The sequence below is a fragment of the Carcharhinus amblyrhynchos genome, unplaced genomic scaffold (genome assembly GCF_965287045.1).
Source record: "Carcharhinus amblyrhynchos unplaced genomic scaffold, sCarAmb.v2.hapA scaffold_37, whole genome shotgun sequence".
Lineage (NCBI taxonomy): Eukaryota > Metazoa > Chordata > Chondrichthyes > Carcharhiniformes > Carcharhinidae > Carcharhinus > Carcharhinus amblyrhynchos.
The window spans coordinates 10234373-10249881 of NW_027649778.1; the positions used below are offsets into that span (position 1 = coordinate 10234373).

Sequence of the window (15509 nt, forward strand, 5' to 3'; positions counted from 1 at the left end):
TCCCTGGTGTCACGAATGACGGATGAATGATGTCAGTGGAGTGGGGAGGGGGGTGGGTGGTGGTGGAGGTGAGTAATGTCAGAGTGGGAGAGTGAGCAGTGTCAGGGTTGGGGGGGAGGTGTGAGTAGTGTCGGGGTGGGGGCGGTGAGCAGTTTCGGGGTGGGGGGGTGAGCAGTGTCAGGGTGGGGGGGGTTTGAGCAGTGTTGGAGTGCAGGGGGTGAGCAGTATCTGGCTGGGGGTGCTGGGCAATGTTGGGGTGGGGAGGGTGAGCAGTGTTGGGGTGGGAGATTGAGCAGTGTCGGGGTGCAGGGGGGTGAGCAGTGTCAGGATGGGGGGGGTGAGTAGTGTCAGGATGGGGGGGAGCAGTGTCAGGGTGGGGGGCAATGAGCACTGTCAGGGTGTGGGGGGTTGGGCAGTGTTGGGGTGGGGGGAGCAGTGTCGGGGGGGTGAGCAATGTCGGGGGGGGGAGGTGAGCAGTGTGGGGGTGCAGGGGTGAGCAGTGTTGGGGTGCGGCGGGTGGGCAGTGTCGGGGTGGTGGATGGAGCAGGGTCAGGGTGGGGGGGGGCGAGAAGGGTGGGGATGGGGGTGAGCAGTGTCGGGGTGGGGGCTGAGCAGTATTGGGGTGTGGAGATGAGCAGTGTCAGGATGGGGGGTGAGCAGTGTCAGGGTGGGGGGGGCGAGCAGTGTCAGGGTACAGAGGGGGCGAGCAGTGTCGGGGTGCGTAGGGGGCGAGCAGTGTCAGGGTTGGAGGGGTATGAAGTGTCGGTAGGGGTGTTCAGCACCACGATCATCATTGGCCAAAAACTGAATTGGACCAGCCATATAAATACGGTGGTTACAACAGCAGATCGGGGCTAGGAATTCTGTGCTAAATAACTTACCTCCTGACTCCCCAAAGGCTGTCTACCATCTACAGAGCACAAGTCAGGAGTATGATGGAATACTCCCCACATTTCTGGATTAGTGCAGCTCCAACAACACTCGAGATACTCATCAAGGTTCCTCTGACAGTACTTCCCAAACCTGTGACCTCCACCACCTGGGAGGACAAGTTACACAGTCCTGACTTGGAAGTATATCGTCGTCCTTTCACTGTTGCTGGGTCAAAATCCTGGATCTCCTTTCTTGCAATCAGCGTGCATCTCACTTCACATGCCCTTTCTTTATGTGATTGTCACTTTCGTAATACCAGCAGGAAAGAAACTAAACAGAAGGAAACTGTGGCATCTGGCAACCCTGCACATGGTCAGCAAGATGTCCGACGGGCCAATCTCAGAACTCTGATGGGCTTCATGCAGCCACGGGCCGCAGGTTGTCCACCACTGAGGTAGAATGTGGAACACTGGTTATTCAATTACTGAATATAGTGAAGACTGAGCTCAATAAGGGAATATGAGGAGACAGTGAGAAAGTGGAGTTGATTTGAAGATCAGTGATGTCTGGGCACTGTCGAGAGGCTGTAAGGCCTTCTGGTTTTTAAAATTCTTTCATGGGAATGTGGACATCATTAGCTGGGCCAGCATTTACTGCCCATTGCTAATTACCCTCAAGAGGGCATTTTAAGAATCTGCCACAACGCTGTTGACCTGGAGTCACATGCAGGCCAGATCATGTAAGATTTCCTTCCCTAAAGGACTTCAGAGAGCCAGATGGGTTTTCACAACAATCAACAATGGTTTCATGGCAATCATTAGATTTTTGTTAATTCCAGATTTTTATTCAATTCGAATTTCACCATCTGCTGTGGTGGACTTTGAACCTGGGTCTCCAAAACATTACCTGGTGGGTTTCCGGGATACTAGTTGAGTGACGATACCGCTGCATCAATTCCATTCTTACTTTCGATGATGGATCAGCTCTTAAGCTGCTGAAATAGGCTGACCACAGATGTGAACTTTAGTTCATCACACTGACCACCAACGCCTACTACCTTTGGCTCTCTGCCCTTTTCACAAGTGTCTAGACTGAACAACAATTAAACCAGGATGATGTTCTGTCAAAGCACACAATGAAATTTTACTTTCTGACAGGAGAGGAGTATGAAGTGACCATTACAAGCATTGCTTTGCTTGTTATATATAAATGACTTGGACTGGGTTATGGGGATATAACTTTGAATTTGCAGATGATGCTAATCTTTTAGTTATTAAAAAAATTGTATAATTTGTGGGACATAGGTGTCACTGGGTGCCCAACCCTAGTTGCCCGAGGACAGTTGAAAATCAACCACATTGCTGTGGCGCTGGAGTCACATGTACACCAGACCAGATAAGAACAGCAGATTTCCTTCCCTAAAGTACATTAGTGAATCAGACAACCAATGATTTTTTTTATGGTTATCAGTAGATTCTTAATTCCAGATATTTTTTATTGAATTCGCCATGGCAGGATTCAAACCCAGATCTCCTCAACATTAGCTGAGTTTCTGGACCAATAGCCTAGTGATAGTACCATGAAGACATTGTGCCCTTCCCCTGCCGCATAGAGTGATGAAACAGGTAAACAAACAGCAGATTCAATTTGTTGGGGTTAAGTGTCAAATGAGACACCAATAGCTTGATGCGGGCACAAGTTCAGAAGGTGCTGGAGTACACTTCAAATATCTTTGAATGGCAGCAGTTCAATTTTATATGGCAGTTAAGAAAATGCCCTTGTAATAGGAACATAGAATACAAAAACAAGGGAATCATTCCAAACGTTTACAAATCACGACGGCACACTGGCACAGTGGTTGGCACTGCTGCTTCATTGCGCCAAAGACCTGTGTTCAATTCTACGCTTGGGTCACTGTCTCTGTGGAGTTTGAACATTGTCCCCGTGTCTGCATGGGTTTCCTCCGAGTACTCCGGTTTCCTCCCACAGTCCAAAGATGTGCAGGTTAGGTGGGTTGGCCATGCTAAATTGCCCCTTAGTCTCCCTGATACTAGCTAGGGTAAATGCATGGGGATAGGGCCTGGGTCAGATTGTGGTCGGTGCAGACTTGATGGGCCAAATGGCCTCCTTCTGCACTGTAGGATTCTATGATTCAATGAAATCAGTGGTTTGGCCCAGGTTGGTGTGATGTATACAGTTCTCTGCACTATACTTTAGGAAGAATATCAAGGGCTTGGAGAGAGAACAAAGGAGGTTTACAAGGATGATACTTGGGATGGGCAAAGATTGAAGAATCCGCGACTGCTTTCTCTAGAGCAGGAAAGGTTAAGGGAAGACTAGTAGAGATGTTCACAATGATGAGTGGCTTGGTAGGGCAAGGAGGGAGAAGCTGGTAAGTGGGTCAGTAACCAGACAACATTGACTTAAAATAATTGGCAAAAGGAGAAGGAAAATGAGGAGAAATGTTTTCAACTAGAGGATTATGAAGGTACAGAATGCACCAATCAAAGCAGATTCCATAGGAAATTTCAAAAAGCAACAGCACCTGTACTGGAAGATGACTAATATGTCGGATAATGTGGAGAAAACTGGAGTGTGGGACTGGATGGGGCAGCTCTTGCAAAGAGCCAACACAGGCACGACGTGCCAAATGGGCACTTCCTGTGCTGTAAAATTCCACGAATCTATGATTCTGTCCTGAAAAATGACCGGAACATATGTATAACCATGTCACTCGGGAACTATTTCACTACCAGGAAGGCCAACGTCCCATAAATGAGTAAGCAGTGGCACTAAGGCGTATAGTTCCCTGGGCCAATAGTTAATGGCTTAATCACACTTCTAACACGATGCAGAAAGCAACACTGAATTTTCTCCAAATAGCCAACATTAATTTGTTTTAATCAAAACGTTTGTAATGGCCAATGATTGGCACCATTTGCCTGACACGGACAACTGCCCCTGATCGACCTGGACAGAATCCTGGAGTGGTATAGCATAGAACAAGGTCTTTCAGCCTGTTGCACCTGTGCTAGACCTCTGACGGACAATTCACTTCATGCCACTCCCCTGCCTTTTCCCCGTATCCCTGCAAGTCTTTTCTTTTCAGATAATGAGGCATTCCCTGTTGAAATAGCATTGAATTTTCCTCCACCACACTCTCAGGCAGTGCATTCCAGACCTAATCACATGCAGTATGATAAAGATTTTCCTCATGTCTTCATAGCTAATTTTTAAGCTGTTCCTTCTGGTTTTCAATCTTCCCACCAATGGGAACAGTTTCTCTCCATCTAATCTGTCCAGAACCCTCATGATTTTGAACACCTCTTTCAAATCTTCTCTCAGCCTCTTCTTCTCCCAAGGAGAACAGTCCCCAATCTTTCTACGTATCAGAAGTTCCTCACTTCTAGAACCATTCTTTTGAATCTTTTCTGCATCTCCTATAATGCCTTCACATTCTTCCTAAAATGTGGTGCCCAGAATTGGACACAGTAGACAGAATTCTACGATGTTGAGACTTCAGGGTGGTGGCTGGAGGCTCCGGTGATGCCTTTCCCACTGACCAGAATAGCAAGGTCCTGCAGCAGATTTGGCTCTTGGATCAGCATTAATTATGCACAGGTGAGTTCCCCACTGAGTTATCTGGCAGGCTGGCAGCTGATTCATCTGCCTGCCATCAGCTAGCGGGTTCAAAGGTCCTGGCGCCATATTTAAATACCAGTCCAGCACACTCATATCGCCCTCTCTTGCCCACTTATCTTCAACAGACCATGCAGAATATCAGCAACCCAGAGGGAAAAGGTTAGCAGCCTCACAAAGAAGTTTGTTGCTTGATTTAACCAACCTCCCCCCCCCACCCAAAACCCATCACCTGAGAGGCCCCGTGCCCCACTTGGACCTGTACACACTGCATCTGGACTCTTCATGTGTCCTCTTTCAGTAAAGATGTGCTTCTCTTTGACCCCCATATCTGTGAGGCTTTTATGCATCCTTGTCAGGGTCCAGCTTCCCTCCCCTTGGTCTTCCCTCTGCTTTCCACTGTTTACCCTTTTCATCCACCTCCTTTCAGCGCTGCCCTCACCCTCCCTACTGCTGCCCAGCCATCCTTCCACATTAACTCACCATTGGGAGAATTGGTGATTTTACACCAGCACGTTTCTGACCTTTTAGTTCCCACTAGATTCTCCATTCCCGCCCACCACCAAACCAGCCACAGGTGGGAGGGGAGAATTCGCCCTGTTTCCAGTTGAGCCCAAACCAGTGTTTTATAAAGGTTTGACATAACTTCCTTGCTTTTGAACTCTGTGCCTCTGTTGTTAAAGCCCAGGATGCTGTATGTCTTATTGACAACTTTATCAAATGGCCTGCCAACTTCAATGATATATTCATGTATGCACCCAGATCTCCATGCTCCTGCATCCCCGTTAAAATTCGACCTTTTATTTTATGGGCAGCACAGTGGCACAGTGGTTAGCACTGCTGCCTAACAGCACTAGGGACCCAGGTTCAATTCTGGCCTCGGATGACTGACTGTGTGGAGTCTGCAAGTTCTCCCCATGTTGCGTGGGTTTCTTCTGGGAACCCACCGTCCAAAGATGTGTGAGGGTTGGGCTAATTGGCCATGCTAAATTGATCCTGGTGTCAGGGGATTAGCATGGTAAATATGTGGGGTTCTGGGTATAGGGCCTGGGTGGGATTGTGGTCAGTGCAGACACGATAGGCCAAATGGTCTCCTTTTGCACTGTAGGGATTCTATGAAACCTCCTATGGAATCCGCCTCCATCACTCTCCCAGGCAGCACATTCCAAATCACAACTTTCAGAGTAAAGAAGTTTCTCCTCATCTCACTTCTAGCTCTGTTGCTGACCCTCTTGAAATTGAGATCCATAATCACTCTAATAGCCCTGATCACTGACATACCAACTTTGATACCTCTAGACTCTTGGCTGGTCTTCCACATACAACTTTCCCCTTTGAACCTGAACTCATCCAAAACTCTGCTGCCTAATTCTTAATGTACACCAAGTCCCATTGCCAATCAGCCCTGTGATGGCTGACCTAGAATGCCACCCAGTTGAGTAACAATTCGATTTTAAAATTCTCACCTTTGTTTTCATGGCCTTGACCCTCCCTATTTCTGTAATATCATCCAGCCTCACAAATCTCCAAGATATCTGTGCTTCTATCTCCTTGAAACCATTTAATGATTCAGACTCCACCTCGCTATGGGGCAGCGAGTTCCACAAATTCACCAACCTCAGTGAGAGGTAGTTCCTCCTCATAGAGTCACAGAGGTTTACACCATGGAAACAGGCCCTTCATCCAAACTTTTCTATGCCACCCTTTTTTTTAATAAATCCCTAAGCTAGTCCCAAGTTCCAGAACAGTCTTCTGACACTTCTCTGTCCGTGTATCGCACATTATGACACTCCCTAAAACCGCACTCCTTGACCAAGCTTTCAGTTGTCTAGCCTAATATCACCATAAGTGTGACTCGGAATCATACTTGGTTATATAACGTTCCTGTGAAGCACCTGGGGATGGTTTGTTGCATTAAAGACACTACACAAAGATAAGTTGTTGTTGAAAAAGAGGGTGAAAGTAGAGAAGTGTTGTTCCAATGTATAGGATGTTGGTGAGACCACATCTGTAGTATTGCGTCCAGTTTTGGTCTCCTTATGTGAGGAAGGATGTGGTGGCATTGGAGGCAGTTCAGAGGAGGTTCACCAGATTGATTCCGGGGATGAAAGTGTTGACGTATGAGGAGAGATTAAATGGTTTGGACTTATACTCGCTGGAATTTAGAAGGATGAGAAGGGATCTCATCGAGGTATACAAGATTTTAAAAGGGATTTATAAAGTAATTGCAAAATAAATATTTCCTCTTATGGGGCAATCTAGAACAAGAGGCCAGAGGCATAGGTTGAAAGGCAGTAGATTTAAAACTGAGATGAGGGACATAGATCAGCTAAATACTCAATATCTTTTCCCAAAGGTAGGGGAGTCAAAAACTAGAGGGCATAGATTTAAGGTGAGAGCAGAGAGATAAAAAAAGGATCCAGAGGGTGCTGAGTGTCTGGAACAAGTTGCCAGAGGTAGTAGTAGAGACGGGTACAATTTTGTCTTTTAAAAAGCATTAGATAGTTACATGGATAAGATGGGTATAGTGGGCCAAATGCAGGCAACAGGGACTAGCTTAGGCGTTTATAAAAAAAAAGGGTGGCATAGAAAAGTTGGGCTGAAGGGTCTGTTTCCATGCTGTAAACCTCTGTGACTCTATGAGGAGGAACTACTTCTCACTGAGGGTGGTGAATTTGTGGAACTCGCTGCCCCGTAGCGAGGTGGAGTCTGAATCATTAAATAGTTTTAAGGAGATAGATATATTTCTAATAAAAAAGGGATATAGGGAACAAGTGGGGAGATGGACTTGAGACCAGGGAGAGATCAACCATGACCTGATTGAATTGGGGAGCAGGCTCGAAGGACTGAATTTGCTAACTTCTGCTCCTAATCCCTATGTTCCTATGGCATGAACATTTGGCAAGTAAAGCCCATGGCTGTTGCCAGTTGAGTCCTGGTGGGGTGAATCTTCTTAGGTATGGTTGTATAGGCTAGGTTTTCATGTTGCACAGACTAGATTTGTATTTCCTGGAGTATAGAAGATTAAGGATTGCCCTAATTGAGGTTATGACTAAAGGGTTTGATAGGGTGTTTAGACAGTACTTCCTCTGGTGGGTGAATCCAGGACAAGGGGAATGGCTACAGTCTTAAATTGAGAGCTAGGCTGTTCGTGCTTGATGTCAGAAAGCGCTTCTTTGCAGAAAGGGCCGTGGAAATTAGGAACTCTGTGCCCATAAAAGCTGAGATTGATCAATATTTTGTTAGGCAAAGGCATCAAGGCAAGTAGATGGGGTTAAGTTGCATATCACCATGATCTAATTAAATGACATAAGAACATAAGAACATAAGAAATAGGAGCAGGAGTAGGCCATCTGGCCCTTCGAGCCTGCCCCGCCATTCAATAAGATCATGGCTGATCTGTCGTGGCTCAGTTCCACTTTCCCGCCCTCTCCCCATAACCCTTAATCCCCTCTCTTATCAAAAACCCATCAACCCGCTTCTTAAAAATATTTAGCGAGGCAGCCTCCACCACTTCAACGGGCAGAGAATTCCAGAGATTCACCACCCTTTGAGTGAAGAAGTTCCTCCTCAACTCCGTTCTGAACCGCCTCCCCTTTATCTTGAGGCTGTGCCCCCTAGTCCTACTGTCTTTTTTGAGCGGGAAGAGTCTTTCCACCTCTATCCTATCCATCCCATTCATCATCTTATACGTCTCAATGAGATCTCCCCTCATTCTTCTAAACTCTAACGAGTACAAGCCTAGTTTATTCAGCCTCTCCTCATAGCTCAACCCCCTCAACTCCGGTATCAGCCTAGTAAACCTCCTCTGCACTCCCTCCAAGGCCAAAATATCCTTGCGCAGGTGCGGCGCCCAAAACTGCACACAGTACTCCAGCTGCGGCCTCACCAATGCCCTATACAGCTGCAGCAAGACCTCCCTACTTTTATATTCAATCCCCCTCGCTATGAAGGCCAGCATCCCATTCGCCTTCCTGACCACCTGCTGCACCTGCAGGCTGGGTTTTTGCGACTCATGCACAAGGACCCCGAGGTCCCTCTGCACCGTCGCCTGCTGCAGTTTTTCGCCACGTAAGTAATAGTCCTTCCTACCATTCTTCCTACCAAAGTGGACCACCTCACACTTGCCAACATTAAATTCCATTTGCCATTTCCTGGCCCATTCACCCAGCCTATCTAGATCCTTCTGCAGACTCTCCACACCCTCCACACAATTTGCCTTTCCCCCAATCTTGGTGTCATCAGCAAATTTCGACACCCTACACTCGGTTCCCTCCTCCAGATCATCTATATAAATGGTAAATAGCTGAGGCCCCAGCACCGACCCCTGGGGCACCCCACTAGTCACCAACCGCCAATCCGAATAGCACCCATTGACCCCCACTCTCTGCCTCCTATTTGACAACCAATCCTCTATCCACGCTAACACCCTACCCCCAACTCCATGTCCTCTGACCTTCTGCAGTAACCTCTTGTGAGGTACCTTATCAAACGCCTTCTGAAAATCCAGAAAGACCACATCCACCGGCTCTCCTCTATCCACCGCCCTAGACACATCCTCATAGAACTCCAGTAAATTTGTCAGACACGACTTCCCTTTAATGAAACCGTGTTGCACAGACTCATACAGCTGAATGACCTCCTACTGTTCCCATGTCCCAGATTACAGTGGGATGCTAGGTATCCTGTTTTGGTATGAATTTAATTCCTTCCAAAGTTTTAAGTTTATTTATGAGAAACAAATAGGCTTACATTAACACTGCAATGAGATGACTGTGAAAATCCCCTAGTTGCCACACTCTGTTCAGGAGAATCTAGCATGGCCAATGCACCCTAACCAGCACCTCTTTCAGACTGTGGGAGGAAATCGGGGCACCCGGAGGAAATCCACGCAGACGCAGAGAAAACGTGCAGACTCTACACAGTGACCCAAACCGAAACTGAACCTGTGCGGCAGCCATGTTAACCACTGTACCACTGTGCCGCCCACCAACAATTAGATGTTTGTATCATATTGAACAAGGAACACGGTAGGGGAGTGTTTCTCTTTCAACTTGCTTCTCCCGAAGCATCTACAAATCCGAGAGATCCCAAGGAATGGGGCATTGGTGGCGATTCATTAACTTGATTTTGGCTGAGTCGTGTGCTTGGGTGTGGGCAGTGGATAGTTGTTGGGAAGGATTGGGGGAAATTTCATGAATTGTGATCCTTTCCTCTGATTGCTAATTGAAGATCCTAAGTAAATGCAGGGAAGTATCTTTGGTTTGGCATTTCAAGCTCAGTTTCGGATAGTTTACAGTGCCTCCTGTTGCGAATAGCTGATTCCATAATTCATGTGTTTTACAGATAGAACTTTTTAATTTTAGGAATATACTTTTTAGGTTGAGGATTAAGGTGTTAAACATAAGGTAAATGGAAAATCTGATTAAAAAAATTAGTTAACAACACTGAAGGAATGTAAATCAAATAAACATGGGTTAATTACATTTGAAAGGTAACTTATTTTTGTCTTACAGGGTCAGGGTTGGTAATGAGAGAATTAGAACAAGGGTTGACCCATCTCTAAGCTTGTAATGGAGTCAACAGGTCTGCCTTTGTCTCAATAAATTATTTAAATTATTTATGTAGTTCCCATATGAAAAGAAACTAGATGAAGTTAGTAAACTTAGGGGTCTCTTGGTAACCCTAACCCTAATGCAGGACAATTGTATCCATTAGATACAATTAGGAGGTCATTCAGCTACATGAGTCTGTTCATTCATTTAATTAGATCATGGTGATATGCAGACTGAACGAGTGCTGCACTATCAGAGAGATGGTCAGTACTGAGGGAGTGCCGCACTGTCAGAGGGTCAGTACTGAGGGAGTGCCGCACTATCAGAGGGTCAGAACTGAGGGACTGTCATGCTGTCAGAGGGTCAGTACTGAGGGAGTGCTGCACAATCAGAAGGTCAGTACTGAGGGAGTGCTGCACTGTCAGAGGGTCAGTACTGAAGGAGTGCTGCACTGTCAGAGGGGTCTGAACTGATGGAGTACTCCACTGTCAGAGGGTTAGTACTAGGGAGTGTTGCACTGTCATAGAGTCAATACTGAGGAAGTGCTGCACTGACAGAGGGTCAGTACTGAGGCAGCAACACAATGCCAGAAGGGCATTACAGAAGGAATGCTGCACTGTCAGAGTCAGTACTGAGGGAATGCTGCACTATCAGAGGGTCAGTACTGAGGGAGTGCCCCACTTTTCATGTGGGTCACAGAATCAAAGAGTTGTGTTGAGGGTAAAACATAATTAGTTTTCATTTCTGTTCTGGAACATCCCAAAGTGTATCATATCGCCATAGAAATGGGCTGGGTGTGGTTAACAGATTCTTTTGTTTAATTTATGTGAATTTAGCTTATGGAAGGCAGTTGCAGTTTTGACCTTGAGTACATAAGAACATAAGAAATAGGAGCAGGAGTAGGCCATCTAGCCCTTCGAGCCTGCCCCGCCATTCAATAAGATCGTGGCTGATCTGTCGCTGCTCAGTTCCACTTTCCCGCCCTCTCCCCATAACCCTTAATCCCCTCTCTTATCAAAAACCCATCAACCCGCGTCTTAAAAATATCTAGCGAGGCAGCCTCCACCACTTCAACGGGCAGAGAATTCCAGAGATTCACCACCCTTTGAGTGAAGAAGTTCCTCCTCAACTCCGTTCTAAACCGCCCCCCCTTTATCTTGAGGCTGTGCCCCCTAGTCCTACTGTCCTTTCTGAGCGGGAAGAGTCTCTCCACCTCTATCCTATCCTATCCATCCCATTCATCATCTTATATGTCTCAATGAGATCTCCCCTCATTCTTCTAAACTCTTAACGAGTACAAGCCTAATTTATTCAGCCTCTCCTCATAGCTCAACCCCCTCAACTCTGGTATCAGCCTAGTAAACCTCCTCTGCACTCCCTCCAGGACCAAAATATCCTTGCGTAAGTGCGGTGACCAAAACTGCACACAGTACTCCAGCTGCGGCCTCACCAGTGCCCTATACAGCTGCAGCAAGACCTCCCTACTTTTATATTCAATCCCCCTCGCTATGAAGGCCAGCATCCCATTCGCCTTCCTGACCACCTGCTGCACCTGCAGGCTGGGTTTTTGCGACCCATGCACAAGGACCCCAAGGTCCCTCTGCATCGTCGCCTGCTGCAGTTTTTCGCCACGTAGGAAATAGTTCACTGAGTCAACGGAGCAAAAGGAGATAAATGTTAGTCTGGCCTCTTAAGCAAAGAAAATATTAAAAGTACATGCAGATGAGGCGGATTGGCCATGCTAAATCACCCCTTAGTGTTAGGGGGATTGGCAGGGTCAATATGTAGGGTTACGGAATAGGGCCTAGGTGAGATTGCTGTCAGTGCAGACTGTATGAGTCAAATGGCCTCGTTCTGCACTGTAAGGGCTGTATGATTCTATGATAGTTCATCTCATGGAATGCTGGTGAGGATTCAAGCTCTTATTGATGTGAATTTGTGTGAAGGGAAACAAAGCTGGGAGATGAGTTTCACCTGGAAGTTAAGGAAGGAAATCTGCATTGCTTCTCTACAATAAAAGGTGGTTAGCCTTGTAGCTGAAAGTCAGCTTGGAATAGACAGAGAGAAAGCATCAATGTAATAATCTCACTGAGGCCAGTCCTCGTGTACAACACTGCTTTATTAGAACAAAGGAAAGGCCGCATCTGCAGATTTCAATAAATCTAAGCTTGTGCCCTGGACCTGCATAACGCTAGTCCACGCTGCGAGTGTAGGTTTTAATCTACCGCCATTTGTTTCTCATTGGGTGAACTCCTGTTCATTCAATAGGGAAACTCCTATTCCACAAAGCCCATGGGAACGTCTAGTAATGTCGCCCCCATGTTCTATATGGCCAGTCAGCTTGGAGCTGTGAATCAACTGTGGGATCAGCAGCTGTACTGAAGCTGTGGAAACAGACTGAGAGAAGCAGTCTGTCTCTGTCAAAAGTCAGGCCAAACAGCTGATGAGTCTCCAGCCATGAAGTCTTTCAGGAAAGTTGGAGGATCACTTCACCAAAAAGCTAATGGAAGGATCCCCTAAAAAATACCTTGAAAGAATAGGTAGAACACTGAAAGGGAACTGAAGTGAATTCTGGAGGGCTGTGGCATACCTTTGGATTGGTAGCTGAAGAAGTGAACGAACCATCAAGACTTTGAAAGATAAGGGAACCCTTGGTGGGGGAAATAAAAGTAAAACCAGATTCATAGCATACGTAGTTATAAACTATAGAGGAGCTTGCTTTCTTTAAACTTTTGTTTAAAAACATGAAATCTTGTGGTGTAGTTGTTATTTAATTACTGGGTGTTTGAATTTCTCTTTAAATGTTAATGGTCTGTTTGGGGTTTGTGGAGTGAATTAATCCAAGGACATGATGAAGAAACTTTCCTCACAAACCATTGTCAGGATTAAAACCTCCTTCACTAAAATGGGGATGCGATGTAAAGGTGATTTTCACCCACAGATCGTCAGTTTCCTGCCACATGGGTTAGAGCAAAATTATTGTTTGCATCTCATCAACAGATCACTAAATCCATTTTTAATCTTCAATGATCTGTTCATCTGAAATTGCTTTGAAATAAAATACAACAGCATTCCTCATTTGACACAGGATAAAGCTCTGTCTTGATCAGAACAAATTACATCTTGTTTCTTTTTCCAATAGATGATGACTTCTCAGTTATTCAACAAGAGATCGTCATGGTGAAATCCTGTACACATCAAAATATAGTCGCTTATTACGGAAGCTACATCAGGTAAGAGCAGATTAAGAATCGCATAAAAGAATTAGGACCCAGCAACAGAGTCTATGTAGAATAATGGCAGCGATTGAGGAGTTTAAGACCTCCTCACCTGTGAATTCTAAGTCCGGGCAACTATACAACAACAATTTGCATTCATTTAGCACCTTTAAGAGGAGTAAGCTGTTTCAAGGTGCTTCTCAGTAACATTATCAGACAAAAGTTTTACAGTGAGCCATACAGGGATAGCAGACTCCCCACTTGCCTGGATGAGTGCAACTCCAATAACACTGAAGAAGCTTGACACCATCCAAGACAAAGCAGGCCTGCTGGATCGATCCCCTATCCACCACCTTAAACATTCACTCCTTCCACCACTGATGCACAATAGATAGTGGACAGGCTCTGGGGAGTCAGGAGGTGAGTTCCTCACTGCAGAGTTCCCAGCCTCTGACCTTCTTGTAGCCACAGTATTTATATGGCTGATCCAGTTTGGTTTCTACACAATGGTAACCCCAAGATGTTGATACCATCGCCTATCATTTTCAAGCATGCCTGCATTGCCTTTCTGCTCCCCTTCTCATCCTCGTGTTAACAGACAATCTCAGGGAGGGACTCTGTAAAAAATGTGAACAATTGCTTCAAAGAGTCTGTAGTAAATATTTCCCAGTAAGAAGTCTCACAACACCAGGTTAAAGTCCAACAGGTTTATTTGGTAGTAAATGCCACAAGCTTTCGGGGCTCTGCCCCTTTGTCAGGTGAGTGGAGAGTTCTGATCACAGAGTTCTGATCATATAAAGGCACAAATAAATGCCTTTATATGATCAGAACTCTGTGATCAGAACTCTCCACTCACCTGATGAAGGGGCAGAGCCCCGAAAGTTTGTGGCATTTACTACCAAATAAACCTGTTGGATTTTAACCTGGTGTTGTGAGACTTCTTACTGTGTTTATCCCAGTCCAATGCTAGCATCTCCACATGGTAAACATTTCCCATCAGGGAACACCAGATAACTTGCCGGGGTAACTTTGACTGTTGACCTTTTGTCTGTATACAATTATGTTTGACCTCTGTAGTCTGATGGAAATCTATTTTATCTTTCATTAGGTCCAATAAGTTATGGATTTGTATGGAATTTTGCGGAGGAGGGTCACTGCAGGACATTTACCATGGTAACTCCAGCTTCATATTTTCAAAAATTCAGTTCTTTCCAGAAATCCACGCACAAAAATCTTGGAATTGAAGCCAATTGAAGTGCAGCATCCTGTACTATTGAGAGAAAAAAAACACTAACTGGTGCTCTCCCACTTCTGACCTTTAGCCTTTAACCTTGAATTTTGACTGTCTGGTTGGCAGAAATGCTGACAAAGGAAACAAGGTTTGGAGATCAGAACGTAAGACTGGAATTCAGACATTCTTCAATCACACGGGTTTACTACACAAAGGAGAGTCCATTCATTATATTTGCACTGTGCTTGGCTAGAGTAAACCAAAAGGAATACTGCTGCTCAATGCTCTACATATCCCTGTGTATTCCTCTGGTTCTAACATTTATCCAATTTTCCCTGGAAAGATGTAATGGTCTTTGCCTCAACCACACCCTGGATCAAATATCCCACTCTCCACAACTGTTCTCTCTGTGTAAAAAAAATTCTCTCAATTTCTCTCCTCATTCTTAGTGGCAATTTTAAATTACAGACCCCTCAACACTGACTCTTATCCAGAGGAAATACTCTTTCGTAATTGCCTCAAATTCCTTTATAATTTTAAAATCTTTGAATCGTTTATTAGCCCTCTCTATTCATCACAATAAAGTCTTTCTTCACAAGAAGCTTAACTAGTTTCCCATTCCTGGTCTTAATCGGTTAAAATCTCTTCTGTTCACTCCCATTACCTCAGCTCCAGGACATCTCTGCAGGAGTCCCTCAGGGTAGAGTCCTAGGCCCAACCATCTTTAGCTGCTTCATCAAAGAGTTTCCCTCCGTCACAAGGATAGAAGTGGGGATGTTGGTCGATGATTGCACAATGTTCAGCACTATTCGCATCTCTTCAGATAGTGAAGCAGTCAACGTTCAAGTGCAACAAGGTCTGGGCAACATCCAGGCTTGGGCTGACAAGTGGCAAGTAACATTCGTGTCACACAAATGCCAAGCAATGACCATCACCAATAAGAGACTCTCTACTGCCCCCTGACATTCAATGGTATTATCATCACTGAATCCT

At 45.5% G+C, this 15509-nt stretch overlaps 1 protein-coding gene across 3 annotated transcripts in view; it reads left to right on the forward strand.

Annotated features, from left to right (window-relative positions):
- Positions 1 to 15509, forward strand: part of LOC145362126 (mitogen-activated protein kinase kinase kinase kinase 5-like) — a 166398-nt gene that overhangs the window by 74845 nt on the left and 76044 nt on the right. For all 3 annotated transcript variants that reach the window (XM_080218178.1, XM_080218180.1, XM_080218179.1), the window contains 2 exons: positions 13210 to 13300; positions 14394 to 14458. In XM_080218178.1, the coding sequence (XP_080074304.1) occupies positions 13210 to 13300; positions 14394 to 14458 (156 nt within the window). The remainder of the gene's footprint in view (positions 1 to 13209; positions 13301 to 14393; positions 14459 to 15509) is intronic.